Raw genomic sequence first — 21600 nt, 5'->3', positions numbered from 1 at the left:
AATAACTTTCTTTTTGATGACCTTTAATTGACGCCAATTCAGCTTCTGATGATCCTTAATGCATACCTCAAAATAGAGGATGGCTTTATGCAAGTGGAATGGTGATGAAGGGGATTATTGCAAATGTCCCTTGTTATGGCGAGGCATTAGATCATGCAATTTTTGCTTTTCTAGTTATCTTTCCTTGTGGAATGTGCAAGATTATACTGAGCTTTTAATAAAAGCACAGGATTCATAAATTTGTGACAAGATTTAAAATAGAAAAGATTTTTGGCCCCAGGCGGGGTGGTCCCTGTGGGATCCCACTGCCAGGCCTAGGGGGTCAGAGTATTCCTACCCTGTCCCCTTTTGTTTTTTTTCTTTTGCCTTTTTTCTTAGGACTCGGGCTGAGTCTTAAGATGGCTGCCACCACTTCATGGTTGAAGTAGTGGCAGCCAATCAGATCTCAGTGTGATATCTGTCGTATCCGCGGACCCTCAGCGTCTCTACATACTCATAAATTGGTTATTTAAATGACTCCAAAACTACTGTATAGACTAACACCAAATTACAAAGGCGCTCTTTCTGGATCAGGATCTACTATCAGAAAAAGCTTCCAAATCCTTGGATGGCGAACCTGGGCTATCCGATCTGTGTCAGTATGACCTAGCTATCCTTTGGCTGACACACTATCAGGTCGTTTGTCCAAGAGCAGAGTCTCAAGTAATTGCACAGTTCAAACCCTGGTGGTTCCCCACCTATAAATGAGGTGGGAGAAATTTGACCTCAGTAGGATGGAAGCTCTTCCAATTTATGGCACAGCTCCCACTTCCCTGAAATCGAAATAATCCCCACAATGTTTTGCATCCCCTGGTTGCTGCAAGCACTAATTTCAGTGCCAACAACCCAAAACCCAGAGAACTGCAGATGCTATTCTGATCTTACCTGAGGAAGCTGTCCACATAGGGGAGACACTCAGCGTCAATGCTCATGGTATAGTTGTTTGCCGCCGCCTTCAGCAGAAATTTAGCCTCTATGTTCAGTGACAGTATAAGCTTGTTAAGGCAGAATGTCTGTGGTGCTGATTCGTCCCCAGGGGTCACCACTGTGATGTTCAGATCACAGTCGCGCTTGCTGTTGTAAAGATTGTTCAAGACCTCAGAGAATTCCATGGAATGATCCAGCTCGTAGGTCTGGGAGTCTTTGGCCCAATCTATGGATGGAAACAAAACATTCAGCGATAAGCAAGTTTGGTGCTGCTGAATTACAACCAGGATTACCACATTGCGTGACATTAGTAGAGCACCACATAACAAATCTATTGCTGCCATTTAGCAAATCAGTTAATGTGGGACTCGCAGTGTTTATTTGTATGGGGCGAGCCAAGTGCACATATGGCAGTGATTTGAAGAACAGAATCCCTGGCGTACTCATACTGGCATGAGGCAATGTGGCTGCGCTAACACTGTCCAAGGTCTTTGACTTGCCTGGAGGGAAATGGATAGACTGTCCAACAGGGATCTTATAGTTCCTAATCTTTGTTTTCTCTTTCTTTTCTTTTATCCAAGGATTGTCTTAAACCATGCATTACTTATGTTATGGTGAATGTTACAGACCGGTGTCCGTAGTCTGACAGTGTACATAGGCAGTTGCTAAATTGCGCCTGGACAGACAGGTTAAGAATCATTTGCAGTAAGAAAGTGCAGACAGATGGTTTGAGAAACATAGAACGCAGATGAGGACCCGAGACCATCCACTCTGCACATCCCAATGGAGTTAAAGTACTAAAGCAGTCCCCGTACTAGTATTACTAAGAACAGTTGCAAACAGGGCCAGTTCTAGGATTTTCAGGGCCCCGGGCAGAAAGGGAATGTGTGAGGCCCCTCTAATTTACATAAATGACACTTCAGGGCTCCAGAAGCTGCTTTGTGCAGACTCCCCTCCTTCTCTCAGTCACTTACAAGCACCTCTTTCACAGCTCCCATCGGGCTGAGTGTGTGAAAACTGTTTGTGGGACAAAAGTTAAAACCATGGGGGCGCTAAAGTGCTGGACAAAGGGCCTCCTGCAGTGTCTTTGAATGGGCAGCCAGGCAGGAACCTAAATGCAGGACAAACTTGCAAAATGTGTCTCCTTGCAATTGGGACAAGAGGAAGTGTCCCCCTCCCCTAGGCCCACCCATACCATACCTGGGAGGCCGAGGGAGAGGCTCCCCTCCCATGGGCCCAATTGCAAGGAGACTCCTTTCTTTCAGTTTGATTGACAGGGGTACAAGACGACCCATTATGTGTTGCACTGGTGTGGGCCCCCATGCTGGTGGGCTTAGTGTGAGGCCCTAGAAGTTGCCCACTCTGCCCATGCCTAGCTCTGGCCCTGCGTGCACATGTACTATTTTTGGGAATTCACAAACATTCCCAGTGGTACGCCTAAAAAGCTATTCCAGGTTCAAGCTTCCAGGCTTTCTACTGGGAATGTTATGTGGCACACTGCCTGGGCTACCATTTGGCTTATGTGGAATTGTATAGTGTTCAATTCCGCTGTGGTGAAATGCAGCCTGAGGTTCATTTGATTGTTTTTTCCTTTTTTCTCCATATGGAATACACTTTCCCCCACTGCCAATTCTCTTTTGTAGGTTATTTGACCCTCTTCCCAGGAATTTCCTGGGCCAGCCCTTCCAGGGTGGGAAAGGGTCAGATTTGTGTGAATGCAAACAAAAGCACCAGCTTGGGGGTGTTCACAACTTTCATGCAAACACACCTTAATACACCGGCTCCCCGCCCTTTCAGTGGTGATTACTATTGCTGATTTCTCTACTCTCGTCAATGAGAAATCCGCATTAGGCAGAAATCCTGTAAATTCCTGACTGGTGTAAATGAAGCCATTTTCCGGCACAAACATACTGTTAAGTGAAAATGGCTTTGTTACTTGGGCCCATTCTCTTCAGAAAGGATCATCAACTAAGCCTATCCACTCTGACCATTTCCCCGCAAATAATGCTAAAAGCACGCGCATCCAGAAAGTTAGTATAGCCTTCCTATTTCCTCCTGACAAGGACCCCTACATCTCCTACTCATTCTATTCCCAACTCTGCCCAGGGGTACAAAAACAGGAGAGGACTAATGAAGAGTTATGAGAGAAAGGAGGCTTAAACTTAGAGTAAAAAACACAATTGAAGCATTATATAGAAACAAAGGAAGAATCAATAGATGAGAACAAAGACCGAGCTTGACATGAAGACAGACATTTAAAGTTTTGCGGGCCGTAGAATGCGGTAAGTGTTGCTGCCTGCTTTGCACGCAGGAGGAACATTTTGCAGGCAGCTGCTTAGTGCAGCATTCCCCTGCCAGCCTGCAACCTCGGGGCTAGAGGGGGAGATGCTTGAGCCTTAGATGGAGGTATCAAGCAAGTCACTTCCGGGGCAAACACCTGCTTAAACACCCTGGGGCTGCAAGGGGCATCCTCTTTGGGAGGGTCAGCAGCGCAAAACCCAGGGCACAAATCCTAAAAAACATAAGTAGGGGGACTGACCAAGTTAGGCAGTATGAAAGTGACATCATGATGTGGCCATCAAAGCACATGAGGTCACGAAGCCTGCCATTCCACGTGGCATCACAGGAAGTGACCTCACTGGAAGTGATGCTCTGATATGTGTATGTTATAACATGTACCAACTGGAAATGCAATAAAAAAACCTTTTTTTTAAGTTGTCTCCTGCAAAGCATATCATGTAACATGCAGATCACAGATTTTTATTTTATGTAGATAGGTAAGTGGATTACTGCTTTGAACACAGATTGTTTGTTCCTTGCAGTCAATAAATTGTAATCCTTCTAATATAGCACAGTGAGCTATGACAGACATGTGACCCCTACAACCTTATAACCATCACTGACTCATGTAATACATCTTGTACATTGATTTACACACTTACATGATTTAATGTCAATGTGTAATGTGTGTGTTATGTAAAGCGCTCTGACACTGCATTGGATTAGCAGCGCTATATAAGAAATAGAATAGTGCTATTTAAATTGTTATTTGTGCGAATACTGAGACAGACCAACCCATCTGACATTCTTACAGTGCATGCACTTATATGCAACAAAGTAAAAAGTATGCATCTCGTAAGTACCTGTGGAGAGATAACAAACTGTGTGCTTTTGTTTCTTCGCCGGTGCATTTGCATTTGTGAGATTCCAGGATGCCTCCAGTCCGATACTCAATCAAAAGGAGGCCTGATGGCCCCTTAACTTCTGCCTTTATCATCGGCCTAGCTGGAGGAGAAAAAAAGCCTCATTGCTGCCTCCACGTTGCTGCCGGTGATGAACAGCAGACAACGGGCAGGAGCTGCTGAACGTATCCCGGTGTCTCAAAATTATACTTGGACAAGTTCAACATATTTCTGTGGGGTCTAACTTCTTACCAGGGTAGACGGCGTCCACCCTCTGAAAATAGTGGGTGGACGCCGTGTACCCCTGACTCGTGCCCTGGCAAAACCCACCCTACTTCTTACTCTTAGACTGGTTTGTGATTACTGTACTAAATCGATTACTGTACGCATTCAAAACGCCTCCGCCCGACTGATCGTCAACGTCCCCCCGCCGCAGGCACATCACCCCCCACCTGAGAGACCTACACTGGCTTCCCGTCCACAAGAGGGTCACCTTCAAGCTCCTCACCCACGCACACAAAGCACTCCACAAAGCCGGACCAGCCTACCTGAACAGCAGACTCAGCTTCTACATCCCCACCCGCCAGCTCTGCTCCGCCAGCCTCGCCCTCGTCGCTGTCCCCCGCATCCAACGAACGACCTCCAGCGGCAGATCCTTCTCCTACCTCGCCGCCAAGACTAGGAACACCCTCCCTACCCACATATGGCAGACCCAAGAACTACTCGCCTTCAGAAGACTCCTCAAGACCTGGCTGTTCAAGCAGTAGCAGCACCCCCCCCTCCCCATAGCGCCTTGAGACCCTCACAGGTAAGTAGCGTGCTTTACAAGTACTCTGATTGATTGATTGATTGATTAATCAACCTGCAACATAACTTTCTCCAATTAAACTGCTGTGGTCTCAGTCATTCACGTGTGGAGTTTTCCTTTGCATGCATTTATTCAGTGTAATTTAGTGTGCATGTGTACCTGGCTATGAGATATCAGGGCTCTGGGCCTTCCAAACCTTTGTTTCACCCTGCCTCAACTGCAGGTGGGTGAACTTCTTCTGGGTTTCTAGTGGCAGAGCCTCGCCCCCAGCCCAGATCTGCCATGGGAAAGATATTCATTCACAGCCAGTCTGTTTGCCTCAAAGATGTCAGCTTCAGAGTGCCATTCTGACACTTTTTTCCTGCCTGCTTATGTAGAAGTGAAATTTAGGGAGAGGGGCACACACTGGGCCCACAAATAAAACTGATAGGACCAATAAAGGCCAATTATAAAGAGCGGGTGCATGCATGTTTCCTTAAAATGTTTCAATCTGTATGCATGTGTGTGTGTATATGTATGTCTATGTGTATACAGCCATCCACACACATACAAAGTTAGATTTAAACATTTTAAACAAGCAACGCTACTTTACAGTGAAAGGTAGTTGCACACATTATTTAGCAGTAGTCTTACTTGCACATTAATTGTTGGCTCACCTGCACTTGGCAGGATTAGGGCAGTCAGGCACCGACTCTGATCGTTTCGCGGCGTTTTGGCCGCCATCTTGGGTGAGGGAATCTGGGGCTGCCGATTAAGGGCGCCATCTTGGTTGGGGGACTATTTTTCATTTTTCATTTTTCAAAATCTTTATTCGATTGTAGGTTTTACAATCATAAAAGTACAATTTATAAGCACACATTTAAAACATTACAAACAATTCATTTCAGATGACAAATAATGACACAGTATACAGTACAATATATCAAACAGTATGAGCATGGGAAGTATATGGTTAAAAATATAAATAGCTGTAATCTTAAAAAGCACCTAAAATTTTAGCATCGTGGTTAGCCATCCATGCTTTTCCTAAAGCAAATGGCTTTTTTAAAAAAGTTACATACAAATAAAGTGCAATCGCTATTCAGTAGTTGTAAGTAATAAAGTGCAGGTTTAAATTGTCTGAAACTCAATTTTTTAAGGCACGGTTTAAGGTATAATTTCCGTGGGGTGGAGTAGTAGGGGCAGATAAAAAGGAAGTGTGCCAGATCTTGAGGAGACTTTCCGTCGCAGCCACAAGCTGGCAACACTTCGCCCCGTTGAGCCCCACTTGGGACTGCCAATAGAAGGTGATAGAGGTCAAAGCGGAACCTTGTTAACAGAAACCGTTCATAACTGGACATCGGCCAAGTCAGGTAAGGTTCCATTTGCAAGCATGTTTTTAATAATAGGTGTTTCCTAACACTGACCTTCTGTGTCTCGACCTCTTCTCTGTCGGTACATCTTAACAGTAATATAGCATTCTTAACCAAGCTCACGTCAGATTTTGTGATTGAGTTTGGGGCATGGAACAGATCCTGTCGCTCAATTGCCGTTAGGCTGTCCTTTATGTACTTCACCCATGGTACTTTAAACCTCCCATCTAGCTGTAAGGCTTCTTTCAGTAGGGCATGTGTTAATGGGATGTCGTTGTTCAGCCAGCAATTCAGCCAGCATATGACAGGGCTTGCTGCTATTCTGTCGCCTAAGAAGGGGATCCCCAGCTCCTCATGTACCGAGTAGTTCCCAATGCCCCTGGGCAGTCTCAGAATCTTTTTTAGGAAGTTATTTTCTGTAACCTCTAGGTCTTTAATCTTACGATAGCCCCAGAGCTCACTCCCATAGCAGGCAACAGCAACGCTTTTTGCCTGATACAGTTTAAGCAATGCGGCCGTCGGGCAATTGCCGATTTTTTTTGCAAGGCCAAGGATGGCCGCATTGACCCTTGTTGTTTCACCCTTCTTCTTAGTGATTGCTGGGCCCCATGATAACTTGTGGTCTAGCAGGACCCCGAGGTAAGAGAAGGAGTTGGTTGATGGAATTTTCTCCCCATTTATACTAAAATAGACAGTTTTTGGAACGCCCTTCCCTGCTTTCATAACGTAGGACTTGGAGTTATTTATGTTTAAGCCACGTGACTCCATGAATTTGTAGAAGGAATTTAATAGTTTCTGGAGACCGATTGCTGTTCTAGAAATAAGAACAGCATCGTCGGCGTAGAGTAATACAGGTACCCCTTTGCGCTCAACTAAGGGGTAATCTGCTTCTACGTTTAGAAGGAATTCCTCCAGTTCGTTAATATACAGGTTGAATAAAAATGGGGCCAAGATGCAGCCTTGTCGGACACCCCGGTTTATTTTAAATTCGTCCGTTACATTAAGGTCTTGGGAGTAACGGACGTTCGCTCTTGTATCTGTATGCAGATCAGCGAGGAAGTTGACAAGGTTCCTCTCTACACCCATTCTCAGCAAAGTAGCCCATAATAGGCTTCTGTCTACACAGTCAAAAGCGGATGACAGGTCCATAAATGCCATGTAGACAGTGCCTTGTCTCGCCAGTGTGTATTTGCTAAGGATAAGGTATAGGTTCAAACACTGCGTAATGGTCGAGTGGCCTGGTCTGAACCCGTATTGTATGGGTGAAAGGATGTTATTATCTTTAGCCCAAGTAGATAACCTGTTAAGAATTACACCCCCCACCACTTTAACTACTGAATTTAATAAAGAGATTGGCCTGTAACATAACGGGCTACTGCGATCGCCCTTCTTAAAAATGGGGACTATAGTCGAGAGACCCCAGATTCTTGGGCATCCAGTTGTCACCGCTGCATTGATTACAGCCGTGAGAACCGGAGCCCAGAAAGGGATGCTGGACTTAAACAGGTCCGGCGGCAATCCATCCGGACCCGGGGCCTTGTTGATGGTTAGACCCTGTATTCCCCTGACAGTCTCTTGTACTGTAAAGCATAGTGGAGACGCAGTTGAAGTTAAAAGATCATAGTCTTCCCGAAGCTCATTACTCTTAAAAATTGTGCTAAAATGGGACACCCACTCCCCCTCTGGGATGTTTGTTCCAAGGGCTGTGTCGTTTGGATTATCAAACAAAGGTTTGTTAATTATTTGCCAAAACTTGCTGCTATTCCCCAACACTGATGGGTCTAAAAGGGATTCAATGACGTTGGCCTTAATTTCCTTTTTTCTAATAGCTATTGCTTTCCTATAGGCCAAGCGGAGTTTTTTATCAGGTCACGATCTCTGGGTTTAGTTTTTAAGGCCTGTTTCAGCTCCCTACTTGCCTTTGAGCAATTATGGTCAAACCATTTGGAATTGTTCTCACTATGTCCCTTTGTTGGCGCTGTGAGCATGGAGCCAATTTTGGTGACCAGCCCCTCAAACCTGGACAAAATATTCGAGGGGGTTGAGTCAGACGATAGGCAAACAGACAGCTCCTCTTCACATGCGCTGGTTATTTTAGTGTACAGGGTATCTTGATTTATCATTGACCATCTGATGCGACGCCTGCCATTTACGCACCTTAGCGTGCCATGATCAATGCGTGACTGTCGTTTTGCTAGTAATGTTCCACCCAGGTTTATGACAAGGGGATTATGATCGCTGTATACACTAGTGAGGATAGTAAAGTGCGAGACCCATTGGACAACATCTGAAGATATTAATATATGATCAATGAAGGATCCCTGCCCATGTCCTTTAAAAGTTGGGGTGTCAAAGATTTTTGTATCGGGGACCAACGACATGGCTACTGTCAAATTGTGTTCATTCACTAAGTCGTTTAAGATCTTGCCGCCCCTACTATGGGAGAAGTGAAAACCGTCCTCAAAATTACACCCTAAGGACCCCATTGGCGTACTAGCTGGGTTACCACATGGTTGGACATTGAAATCACCTGCTATCATCAAATACCGTGATACAGTCTGAACATTTTTGCTCAATATATCAGTTAGGGAGGCAATATTACAAGCTTCACTACTACTGTTAGCATTATAAAAGTTAACCAGTGTCAGCACATTCTTGCCGTTTTTTATGTCAATCTTCTGTATATTCAAATTAACATTGTGGCAGTTACTTATATTACAGCGCAGGCCTAGGTTAATGAAAATGGCCAAGCCACCCTTGGCTCTGCCCCTAGTCGAGGCAATCGCTGGGATAGTAAAGCTTAGAAAACCCTCGATGTGGACGTTTTCATCCTCTATCCAAGTTTCTTGGAGGCACACAATGCTAAATTTTCTAATGAATGTTAGCCATACTGGGTCCCGTAACTTGTTTGCCAAGCCTGCAATGTTCCATGAGATTAAATTTACACAGTCTTCGGGTGCAGGGCAAATAACAGACTCTCTGGTAAATGGGGTAGATGTTGGAGTAGGCAATACTGCGCCTGCTACCGCCGAACCCGCGGTGCTCGTTGCAACTGGCTCCCAATGCTCGGATGTAGGGACAGATGCCCCGTGCTGGCTGTAAGAGTTCACAATTTTAGATGGGGAGTCCATAATTGACAAAAATATACTAGGGTCGTTTTCGCGGGTGCTTTCTGTCTTATCGGCGCCACTTTCGGTGTCACCATTTACTGGCCTTATATCTGGTAGGAGTGTTGAAGGCGCCTCAGTTTCCCCAGAGAACACTGTAGGTGATACTTTAGGGGAACTACTGTTTTTAACAGCAGTTGTTAGAACAGTGTGTGTTGGGGGACTAGTTGCTTTCCCCTGCACGACTCCCACGCCTGGAAGAGCTTACAGGAGCTTATTTAAACCCGGCTCCAGTCGCTGGCAGGTAGACTTACTTACCTCAACGCGCATTGTGCTATTTTGCTGCTGCTTTTGTTTTTAAAACTTTAACTTTATTATTTACCACGCCGCATATCCTGCGCTGATTTTAAATTCACTCAGAACGCGCTGCATACCTGCGCTTGTAGGCTTGTACTGGCTGACTGGGTTCAACATTATTTAGCAGTAGTCTTACTTGCACATTAATTGTTGGCTCACATGCACTTGGCAGGATTAGGGCAGTCAGGCACCGACTCTGATCGTTTCGCGGCGTTTTGGCCGCCATCTTGGGTGAGGGAATCTGGGGCTGCCGATTAAGGGCGCCATCTTGGTTGGGGGACTAGTTGCTTTCCCCTGCACGACTCCCACGCCTGGAAGAGCTTACAGGAGCTTATTTAAACCCGGCTCCAGTCGCTGGCAGGTAGACTTACTTACCTCAACGCGCATTGTGCTATTTTGCTGCTGCTTTTGTTTTTAAAACTTTAACTTTATTATTTACCACGCCGCATATCCTGCGCTGATTAGAAATTCACTCAGAACGCGCTGCATACCTGCGCTTGTAGGCTTGTACTGGGCTGACTGGGGGCAACATTATTTAGCAGTAGTCTTACTTGCACATTAATTGTTGGCTCACCTGCACTTGGCAGGATTAGGGCAGTCAGGCACCGACTCTGATCGTTTCGCTGCGTTTTGGCCGCCATCTTGGGTGAGGGAATCTGGGGCTGCCGATTAAGGGCGCCATCTTGGTTGGGGGACTAGTTGCTTTCCCCTGCACGACTCCCACGCCTGGAAGAGCTTACAGGAGTTTATTTAAACCCGGCTCCAGTCGCTGGCAGGTAGACTTACTTACCTCAACGCGCATTGTGCTATTTTGCTGCTGCTTTTGTTTTTAAAACTTTATCTTTATTATTTACCACGCCGCATATCCTCCGCTGATTTTAAATTCACTCAGAACGCGCTGCATACCTGCGCTTGTAGGCTTGTACTGGGCTGACTGGGGGCAACATTATTAAGCAGTAGTCTTACTTGCACATTAATTGTTGGCTCACCTGCACTTGGCAGGATTAGGGCAGTCAGGCACCGACTCTGATCGTTTCGCTGCGTTTTGGCCGCCATCTTGGGTGAGGGAATCAGGGGCTGCCGATTAAGGGCGCCATCTTGGTTGGGGGACAAGTTGCTTTACCCTGCACAACTCCCACACCTACGGGTATTTAATATGAACGTCGATCCAGCACACAGCGAGGGCGCGCAGCGGAAGCGCGCCGGAGGTGCGCCAGAGGTAAGCCCGTTTGCGCCCGTTCGCGCACAGGACGCGCCGGGGGCCGGCCATGCTGCTTTTTTGTCTCGAGCTGCCTTCACATACTCTAGAGATGAACTTCTCCGCCTGAACCCCGGCACTGTTTCGAGTTGCCAGTCTTATACTATCAGTAGGCATCCAGAATCCTTGTCCAGTGGTTTGCTGAACGTAAGATCTCTCAGCAAACATCATGAGGAAATTGCGTTACTCGTTGATTCTCATCAGCTAGACATTCTTCTCATGACTGAGACCTGGACAAGAGCGAATAGTGCGGTGGAGTTGGGCCTAGCTTTCCCCCCTGGTTATAAAATCAGACATAACCCCCGGGTAGGGGCTTGGGGGGAGGAGTTGGCCTGATTTTCAGGGAGACATTAGATCTCACCCAGCTTGATATCAAGGCAATCTCAGGATGTGAACTGATGGGTTTTTCTTTAAACGGGCAGGGAGGTGTTCCATATACAGGGTTGTTATGCTATAGACCTCCGTCTAGCGCTCTGTCGGATGTGGCTGAGCTTATTGATCTTATCCATGATCTATCTAACTCCCACTCGAGATTCATGGTGTTGGGGGATTTTAATCTGTGTCCGGATGGTCCAGTGGATTCAGCATATAAAGATTTGATCCAGGCTTGCTGCAACATCCAGTTGCAGCAGCTAGTACTCTCCCAGACCCATTTAAAGGGCCATATTTTAGATCTGATCTTTGGAGATGCCTGTCAGGTGACTATACGAGACATCTTACCGCAGTGCTGGACAGATCATGCGCTTGTACATTTCTCTCTCTCACTCTCTGCCGCCTCAGCAAAGAAAGGCAGTTTGGGAGCTACTAAAGTGGCCAGACAGTGGTCTAAGCTCATGAGGCAGCAAAGTCTGCCTTCTCTGCTTCCGAATGGCTTTACTCTGAGAGATAGTGTGGACATGAGTTATGAAACTCTTAACCAGCGTATTGTGGCCTCTTTGGACTATTTGGCTCCCCTGCATAAAACCAGAGACAGGACCAAACACGCTAGGCCGTGGTTCTCTGAGGATCTGCTTCAGCTAAAACTCCAATGCAAGTGGGCTAAACGTGTCTGGAGAAAGAAATATCTCGATTCTGATAGGGCTCTTTTTAAGCAGGCTTTGGCGACCTATAAAGCAGAGATTAGATGTGCAAAGGCAAGATTTTTAAAGGCGTCGCTACTGTCAGCGGCGAACAAATCACAGGCCTTGTTCAAGATTGTAAAAGACCTATCTCGTCCCGCCTGTATTGCAAATGATATTTCCGCATCTCAATCTCTATGCGATTCGCTGGCACAGGCCTTTGAAGATAAGATCGATGCCATTTTATGTAATCTCGCCATTCCACCAGGCTCTGACTCTCAACTTCAGCCCAACCTCTCCGTGTTCTCTACCATTGAAGGAGGTGCTAGCTTAGCTCGATTGAACAGCTTCCCGCTTCCATCCTTTGAGGATATTTGTACATTAGCCAATAGTGTCTCGTCGGGTTCGCCCCTTGACCCACTTCCTCATAAATATTGGAAGCTGTTTCAAGAAGAGCTCTTTCCTCCTCTCTTTGCCATTTGTGATCGGTCCCGTAGGTCCGCACGTGTCCCGGACTGCTGGAAGTTGGCAGTGGTATCTCCACTCCTCAAGAAGGAAACGCTGGATCCTTCTTGCCCAGCGAATTACGGACCAATTTCCTTGCTTCCATTTCCAATTAAAATCTTGGAGAAATGGACTACTAAACATCTGTCGTGTTTCTTGGAGTCTACGGCCTGTCTGGACGAAGCTCAATTTGGCTTCAGGCCAGCCCATGGGACGGAGTCAGCATTGGTGACTGTTCTGGATGATCTTAGGACTCGTGCCGATCAAGGTCGAGCAGCATTTTTAGTGCTGCTCGACATGTCGGCCGCGTTCGATACGGTCAGCCATACGATCTTGATCAGGAGGCTGGAGGAGGCCGGGGTGTCTGGCCTAGCCCTTGAGTGGCTGGTGTCGTACCTCAGTCACAGACACCAGGTGGTGGCCCTGCCACCGTTCAAATCTAACATCAGAGGGGTTGGTCAGGGTGTACCCCAGGGGTCGGCCATCAGCCCTATTCTTTTCAATCTTTACCTCCGCCTCCTGGTCAAGTTAATACCATCTTTTGGCATAGCAGTCACCAACTATGCTGACGATACCCAGCTTGTCTTCTCGTTTGAGGGCAAGGAGGCCGTGTCACAAGAAACCTTTCACCGCTGCATGATATCTACGGCGGAATGGCTGTGTCAGAATTCGTTGCAATTCAACAGCTCTAAAACCGAGGTGTTGCATTGTTCAATGGACCGTATTCCTAGGCCTCTTCCACAGGACTTTTGGCCCCCTTCTTTTCAGGGCACTAGCGCGCCGGTTGACTCTGTTCGGAACCTGGGAGTGATGTTTGGTTCCAACCTTCAGCTGGACGCGGACGTGAATAAAATGGTGGGCACCTGTATGGCCCTGCTCCGCACCCTGCGGAAAATCTTACCTTTGCTCCCCTCGCAGGCCAGGCCAGAGGTAGTGCGGAGCATAGTCTTGAGTAGACTTGATTATTGCAATGCACTACTTCTGGGGGCACCAACGACTTTGGTGGGGTAATTGCAACGCGTGCAGAACTTTGCTGCTAAACTGGCTCTTTTGCTGCGCCGCTCTTGATTCATCTGTAAAGGCACTAAAGGATCTTCATTGGTTGCCGATTTCCCTGCGGATTGATTTTAAAGCCCTCTATCTGGTGTTTAGGGCCCTTCATGGCCAGGGACCAGCACCATTACAAGATCTGTTTTCCTGGTTTATTCCTTCTAGATCTCTCCGCTCGGCTTCAGCCTGCTTGGTATCAGTTCCCAAGATTCTGAGATCTCGGATGGGAGGTCGATACTTTAGGTATACTGCAGCAAGACTGTGGAATTCCTTGCCGCTGGGGTTGAGAACTTTGGGAGATATCACCTCCTTCAAGAAAGCTTTAAAAAATAATCTTTTTCCCAGAGCAGAGTAAATGGGACAGCAGCTGATAACATCTTGAAGGGAAGATTATAGTCTAAGCGCCAGGATGCCCGCTGGGTGACAGACATAGCGCTATATAAGTATGCCAATACATACATACATACATATGAATGTGTGTGACAATGTGCAATGCCTGCTTTTTTGGGGCCTCCCCCGTCACATGCAACTGCGGTGGTTGTGGGGTTCAAAGGGAAGGGACAAATTAAGCAGGGACATAGGTCCCATCTGCCCCCCTCCACACCCAGTGCTCTCTGCTACCTTTTTGATAGGTACGATAGTCATCCAGAGGAAACAAGACATGCACACCTGTGCACAGTGAGAAAACTCCTTCTCAGTCAGAGCCATATATTTTTGGTGTTGCAGAAATGAACCCTAGCTTTTGAGGGCATTGAAGATGTTGGGCGGCCACTACTACATGGCTGACACTTGGCATTTCAGTTTTGCCGAACATTCTTCTGCCACACTGGGAAAGCACTTTTGGTAAAAGAGATCCTCCTGCAGGTCCAGCTTTAGCGCTGGTGGCGCCTGGTGCGACAGTCTTTTTTACTCCCCTCCCTCCTTCTCCTCAAATTCCCTCCCTACCACTTTACAATTGTGCCCGTCACCTCTCCATTGCCCCTCTCTGATGTACAATTCATTAATTTTAAGTGCTTAAGCTCTGCTCATAGTTCGCGCACTCTCAGTTGTCTGATGTGCCTGGTACATGCTCTTTGCAGCAGGCACATTATCCCTCTATGCTACTTTAGGAAGAGTTAAACCTGCACCAGACAAAATTCTGAGTCCCTCACCAGAAGCAATATTAATCACCAGACTTATCATGACATTTTTATTGGTGCCTAACAACTGCTGGTCGCACAAGGTAGTTCACATGCATTTAAATCCATACGTTATTTTTGTACACAGTGCCCCCAATAAAGTCAGCGGCAGGTGCGGCTGCACCAGTCGCACCACCCTTAAGCCGGCCCTGTCCCTATGCCCACAGTGGGAATGTCTAAATCTGTCAGGTGGTTCGCTGCTGGAGCAGATGGTTCACTTACTTTCCAAGTTTAAATACAGCTATAGGTGGGGAAGAGGTGAAATAAAAGACAAGGGCATGGGCAGAGGGAATCGACTTTTGAATCTATATCTACTCTCAATTGCTTGCCCTAAATCAGAAGGATTAAAGAAACGTCATAAAGAAGCAATGAGCTGAGAATGTGGGTTGGAGTTCCAATTGACCACATTCCGAGGGGTTGAGAGAAAGGTTGTTCTGCAGTGCAAGCCTCGTTACTCAAGGGGAGGGGGGTCACAGTTTGGGTCACATGCAAGAATAGGGCATTTTTTTAGTAGCTAACCAAAGGTTTCATGTAGGTTAGCTCAAGGCCAACTTCGCTCATTAAAGAAGGCAGCCACGGCCCGTGGAGGGAGTGCCGGTGGGGCAGAAAGGCGGGGCGGGGGAGGGGCAGGGTGGGGGTGGGGGGCCGGGGGGGGGTGCTAAAAACCGACCGGATACCATCGGAAAATGGGACGATGGTATGGCTCTAATCAGTAAGGCTGAGCCGCTTATCAGAGTGAACAACACAACTGCCAATACTGATAATCTATTCAAAGTTAATGCAGAGTGGTGCAAGACAATACATCAATACGATCCGCCACTAGTTAATAGTTTTTATTTTCAGAACATGATTTTGTTCACATTTTTCCTTTTTACCTCAAGTAGCTTTATATACAAAAACTCGCAAGACACCACTGAGATATTTACAAAAAGAAGTTTAGAACAAATGCTACAATGGCTAGCCAACAATTTGGGTTATTTCACTACTCACATTCATACCTATTCAGTCATACACCATTCCACATTCAGAACCAAGTCACATCCTACATACATTCACATACAAGCACTTGTCCATGATGGGCGAGTTGGCTTAAAAAAACATGGTTTCCTGGCTACATTGTTGCAAATTAACCACTATCTCAACAAAAGAAGCTACAGAGTGAATTTATATTAGTTCACAGTACTACAATATTTAGTTATTGCATTGTCAGGTTCTTCCTAAACACACAACGGTTTGATGGAATGACTTCACACACCTACCAGATTTCATGCTTCATTGTATGATGTCTCCACGCTCTTCAGGGTCTTTGGTTGGATGGAGAGCGGTTCTAAACCCTGAGATCGGGGATGCACTTGTTTCTAGCCTAGAATCCGTGAAATAGATTAAAAAAACACTTGATAACCCAGTTTGGTTTTTACTATGTAGTGCACCCCTTGGTATTAAACATGTTTAGTTTCAGACTCGCACCCTGACACAGCTGAATAGCAGTCAATGCCGGCTTGCGTTAAACAGGATGGATCGGCTGGTTTCCATCAGGGGACACAATTGCATTAGCGAGTTTAATTTCAAACAAACACTCTGACACAGCTGAGTAGCATTGCAAGCCTGTTCTAGTGCATGGAATGGGCCTGAAAACAGCTGACCTTCTCCAGGGCGCACCTGGGTGTATAATTGCACAACTACTACTGATACGCTAGTGGGTGTCACTAATTAATCACAAGTGTGACCCCCCATTAGGGTATTTCAGCTCCAGGGAAGACATGGCTTGGCAGTTCGGGCTGCACTGTTCCCATGAGGCACAGGGTCAGACTGATTTGCATATAGCCATGTCTGAACTGGGGTGGCGGAGTGGGCTAAAGAACGGTGATGGATTAAACCCAGATCTCTTGACTGGGTGTGAGTGTCTGATTGATTCAGAGGCTCCGTCCATCACCAACCCCTTTTGTACCGCTTTTGGCCGCCATAAGTGTGGCAAGGTATACTCAGACGTGAGTCCCTTGCTCACTTTGCCACTGGATTCAAGCAAGCCGGGCTGAAGAAGGCTGGAATGCCAGAAACCGGTCCTCGGAAGCTTGTTTCCGGTCCAGGGAAGACATGGCTTGGCAGTTCGGGCTGCACTGTTCCCATGAGGCACAGGGTCAGACTGATTTGCATATAGCCATGTCTGAACTGGCGTGGCGGAGTGGGCTAAAGAACGGTGATGGATTAAACCCAGATCTCTTGACTGGGTGTGAGTGTCTGATTGATTCAGAGGCTCCGTCCATCACCAACCCCTTTTGTACCGCTTTTGGCCGCCATAAGTGTGGCAGGGTATACTCAGACGTGAGTCCCTTGCTCACTTTGCCACTGGATTCAAGCAAGCCGGGCTGAAGAAGGCTGGAATGCCAGAAACCGGTCCTCGGAAGCTTGTTTCCGGTCCAGGGAAGACATGGCTTGGCAGTTCGGGCTGCACTGTTCCCATGAGGCACAGGGTCAGACTGATTTGCATATAGCCATGTCTGAACTGGGGTGGCGGAGTGGGCTAAAGAACGGTGATGGATTAAACCCAGATCTCTTGACTGGGTGTGAGTGTCTGATTGATTCAGAGGCTCCGTCCATCACCAACCCCTTTTGTACCGCTAGATGGGATGAAGGCGTCCATCGGCCAACAATTTGAGACTCTCGCCCACAAGCTGGACACTGTTTCGATCAATGTGAATTTGATCTGTACGGATTTATCAAAGTCAATGAAAAGGTCAAATCTTAAGATCTGAAAACTTCCAGCCTAACGGGTGATGTGTCCGACTTGCAGACGGAGGTCCGCAACCTGCGGACCTCGAATGATCTTTTTGCGCGCCGGTTGGAGGACATTGAAGGTAGGGCCCGACGTAACAACGTACGCATTATTGGAGTCCCGGAAAAGTCAGAAGAACCGGCAGCTGATCTGTTTGTGGAAGATCTTATCACCAAACACCTCACTCCTAAGGGTCTGAGCAAGTTCTTTGCAGTTGAACGAGCTCATAGAGTACCGGGTGGTAAACCGAAAATGGGTGCCCCGCCGAGACCTCTCATCGCCAGAATCTTTAACTTCCGGGATAGAGACGCTATCCTGCAGGCCTCACGGATGAGTGGACCTACGAAATATGAAAATACCACTGTAAGTTTCTACCCGGATTTTACACATGCAGTCCAAAAGCAAAGACTTGGATTTCTGGGTGTAAAACGATGACTGAGGGAGATGGATTTGAAATACGAAATGTTATTACCAGCTCGGCTGCGCGTGGAATTCACGGAACGTACATATTTTTTTGATCGTCCAGATATGGCGGGAGAATGGCTCGACACTTTGTCACACCAACGTGGCCGGGAGGAACATTCTGGAGGAGCGGAAGGCGGCCCGATGGAGCAGGAATAGTAAGATGGTATCCGGCCCCTGAACTTTACTGATAACCCTGACTATGGGTCGATGACTTTTGCTGTATGATTTAATGAGTCATACCCGGGAGTGGCGGGGTGATGGGTTGACTCTCTTCCTCGTCAGGGGTTTCTTTTTGTAAACTTGTTTGATATAAGGACGACAGGCACACTGCAAGTTGGGGTGGATATTCAGTCTTACGCAGGGATGCAGGGTGGTGGGAGTTGTAACGGGTATCTGGTTTGAGGGTGGGGGGATGTTCCAGTGGGTGTGTTTTGGTTCAATGCAAGGCAACGTATTGTTTTATCATTTGATTAGGATGTTGATTTCCGAGGGGAGGTGGATCTGCTTTCACTTTTGGGATGGGGGGTAGGGGATTGAGACTAATGAGTTGGAATGTGAATGGGTTGGGGGATAAGATAAAACGAGGGGTTGTGTTACAACTGTTGAAGCGACTGTCTCCTGATGTGGTATTGTTGCAAGAAACGCATTTGATCGGTAATACTTGTCGCGCCATGAACCGGAGAGGATATCACATGGTTGCCCATGAGGGGTTCACTTCTGGATCCAGCGGGGTGGGTATCCTTGTTAGGAATTCTCTCCCCTTAGAAATAGATGCAACAGACCTGGATGATAGGGGGCGTTACATAGCTCTTACTGGACGGTGGGAAGGTAGAACTATATCCTTGATCTCGGTTTACGTCCCCCCGGGTCTACAGTCGACCACTTTTGCTGACCTGGGGCGAGTAGCATTGGGACTTCCTGAGGAAATTCTGGTCATGGGCGGAGATTTTAACTCGGTTATCTCTGGCAGGGAGGATTGGCACCCACCCAGGGACCTTACTGGGTCACAGAATTGGCTTAGTGGCTTTATAGACACACTGGGGTTGGTGGACTGTTGGAGATTGTTACACCCAGACCAGAATCAATACACTTTCCACTCGGGTGCACACAGTAGCCTTTCCAGGATTGATTACCTTTTGATGCCAGCTGCACATGCCCCCTCCGTAACTGAGGTGCGACATCTAGCGCGGGGATATCTGACCACTCTCCACTGTGGATTCGGATAGACGTGCGTGTTGGGTCGGAGGGGCGGATAGCCCCAATTAATCCGTGGTATCTCCGTAAATCAAAGACCCGCGCGGAGTTGGTCAAATCTCTTGACCAGTATTTTGTTGAGAATTTGGGATCGGTCTCCTCTGCAGTATCGCTCTGGGAGGCCTTTAAGACGGTCATCTGAGGTCAGGCGTTATCATTGATTGCTGGTTCGAAGAAGAGTAGAAACGAGGAGGTAGTTAGACTCGAGACAGAGATCACCGAGCTGGAGCGTGATCTGGAATTGGGCGTCACCCGTGAGAGGATACATGTTATGCGTCTTAAACAGCTTGACTATAGGGCTTTGGTTACGGATGCCGCAAAAGTTATGGGTAGGGAGCAGCAGGGTCGATTGTATGATGTCGGGGATAAAGCTGGCAAGCTGATAGTATGGTTAGGTAAAAAAGAGAGGGCTAGTTGTGTGGTTCCTGTGATTGAGAAAATGAATGGTTTGCGTGTGACTGAACCCGAGGAGATCGTCCAGAGTTTTGCGGAAGATCTCCGGGAAGTGTATTCCCCCGTATCTGATAGGCCGGAAGAAGACTCCCATTTACTGTTGTGCGACATTGCATTGCCCAGCTTATCTGATTCTGATAGAGAGTTGCTAGATGCCGTAATAACTGCGGACGAGGTGGCTCTCGCTATTCGCTCTATTCGTTCGGGGAAGGCAATGGGCCCTAATGGTCTCCCCATTGAACTCTATAAACTGCGCCCCGATAAAATCGCGCCATATCTTCGTGACATGTTCCTGGAATCGCGAGATAGTGGCTCCCTTCCTCGTGATCAGCGTCTTGCGACCATTGTGGTGATTCATAAGGAAGGGAAACCAAGGGACCGCTGCGCCTCATATAGGCCTATATCACTTCTTAATGCGGAACCCAAGATCCTTGCTAAGTTATTGGCCAATCGTGTAATAAAGGTGATTGGTGACTTGATTCATCCAGACCAGTCCGGTTTCATCCCGCATCGGAATACGGCCCTGAATCTGCGACGTTTGCATGGTGTTCTCGCGAGGACTTCGTCATTGCGTGAACCGGCCATCTTGGCCTCATTGGATGCCACAATGGCTTTTGGTACGGTGGAGTGGCCGTATTTGTGGGTTGTACTTGCTAAGTTTGGTTTTGGTCCTGGCTTCATTGGCTGGGTCAGGCTCCTTTATGAGGACCCGTTGGCGCAGGTGGTGGTGAATGGTCGGGTCTCTAAGCCCTTCATTCTCGGAAGGGGCACAAGACATGGTTGTCCATTATCTCCGCTCTTATTTGCTCTTGCTCTTGAGCGCCTTGCTGCCTGGATTAGATGGGAACCGTCGATGAAGGGTATCCGGTGGGCCCCAGACCTCGAGGATCGTATTTCGCTTTACGCGGACGATATATAGTTGTATCTGACTTAGTCCCGGAAGTCGTTAGTCGTTTTGTTTGATGTCCTCACCTCCTTTGGTAGAAACTCAGGTCTTGTCATTAATTGGACTAGGTCTTACTTATACGTCCTCTCGGGAGATGTCCCTCTTCTGCCGCGTGATTGTCCCATCCAGGTCACACAGACAGGTTTTAAGTATCTCAGGGTTGATGTATCATTGAACCCAGCTGCCCGATATGAACAGAATTTGCTCCCACCGCTAACCCGACTGAAACTGGACGTGGTGCGCTGGCATAAGCTTCCGCTCTCGCCGCTCGACGCTCTTTCAGATGATGTCGCTACCACGCTTTCTGTATGTTCTTCAGAACACCTTTGATGTAATTCCTGCGTGTTATTTTCAGACTATTGAGGGTCTCCAGAGGAAGTTGATCTGGGATGGGCGTTCGCGTATCGCCCTCGCCAAGTTGACGCTATTATTATAGAGCGCTTTATTCTAGATTGGATAGAGGGAAGCTTTCCGGGCCCACAAAGATTATGGTTCGGGTTTGGCTCTGTGCTAACAATGTTATGGGATGGAGGGATCGACTGACCCGTGCGACCCCGCTTTTTGCTTCCGAGAAGCTGGGTAACTTGTGGAAAATGAAAGGATTTGAGAAATGGGATATGATGGGTATCAGTAAGGTGGATGATCTCTGGGTAAAAGGCAAGTTTAAAACCTTTGAGGAATTGAAGGCCGAGTTCAACCTGAGTGACAGGGAATATTTTCGATATGCTCAGGTCCATCATGCCTTGCATTCGGTTTTTACTGAGAGTGCAGATATTCCGGAGTCCTCTCCACTTGAGGATAGAATACTGGATGGATATGTGCCAGATAGTACTATCTCTTTGATCTATAAAAAGCTGATTAATGGTAGGACTGACCTATTGGTATTCCT

At 47.3% G+C, this 21600-nt stretch overlaps 1 protein-coding gene across 3 annotated transcripts in view; it reads right to left on the bottom strand.

Annotated features, from left to right (window-relative positions):
* LGALS3BP (galectin 3 binding protein) overlaps positions 1-21600 on the bottom strand; it is a 150624-nt gene that overhangs the window by 46204 nt on the left and 82820 nt on the right. For all 3 annotated transcript variants that reach the window (XM_086931072.1, XM_086931073.1, XM_086931074.1), the window contains exon 5: positions 925-1192. In XM_086931072.1, the coding sequence (XP_086787198.1) occupies positions 925-1192 (268 nt within the window). The remainder of the gene's footprint in view (positions 1-924; positions 1193-21600) is intronic.

The sequence above is a fragment of the Lissotriton vulgaris genome, chromosome 7 (genome assembly GCF_964263255.1).
Source record: "Lissotriton vulgaris chromosome 7, aLisVul1.2, whole genome shotgun sequence".
In the NCBI taxonomy this organism is placed as follows: Eukaryota; Metazoa; Chordata; class Amphibia; order Caudata; family Salamandridae; genus Lissotriton; species Lissotriton vulgaris.
Note: the sequence above shows the minus strand (reverse complement) of the source record. Positions and strands in the feature narration are given on the sequence as shown.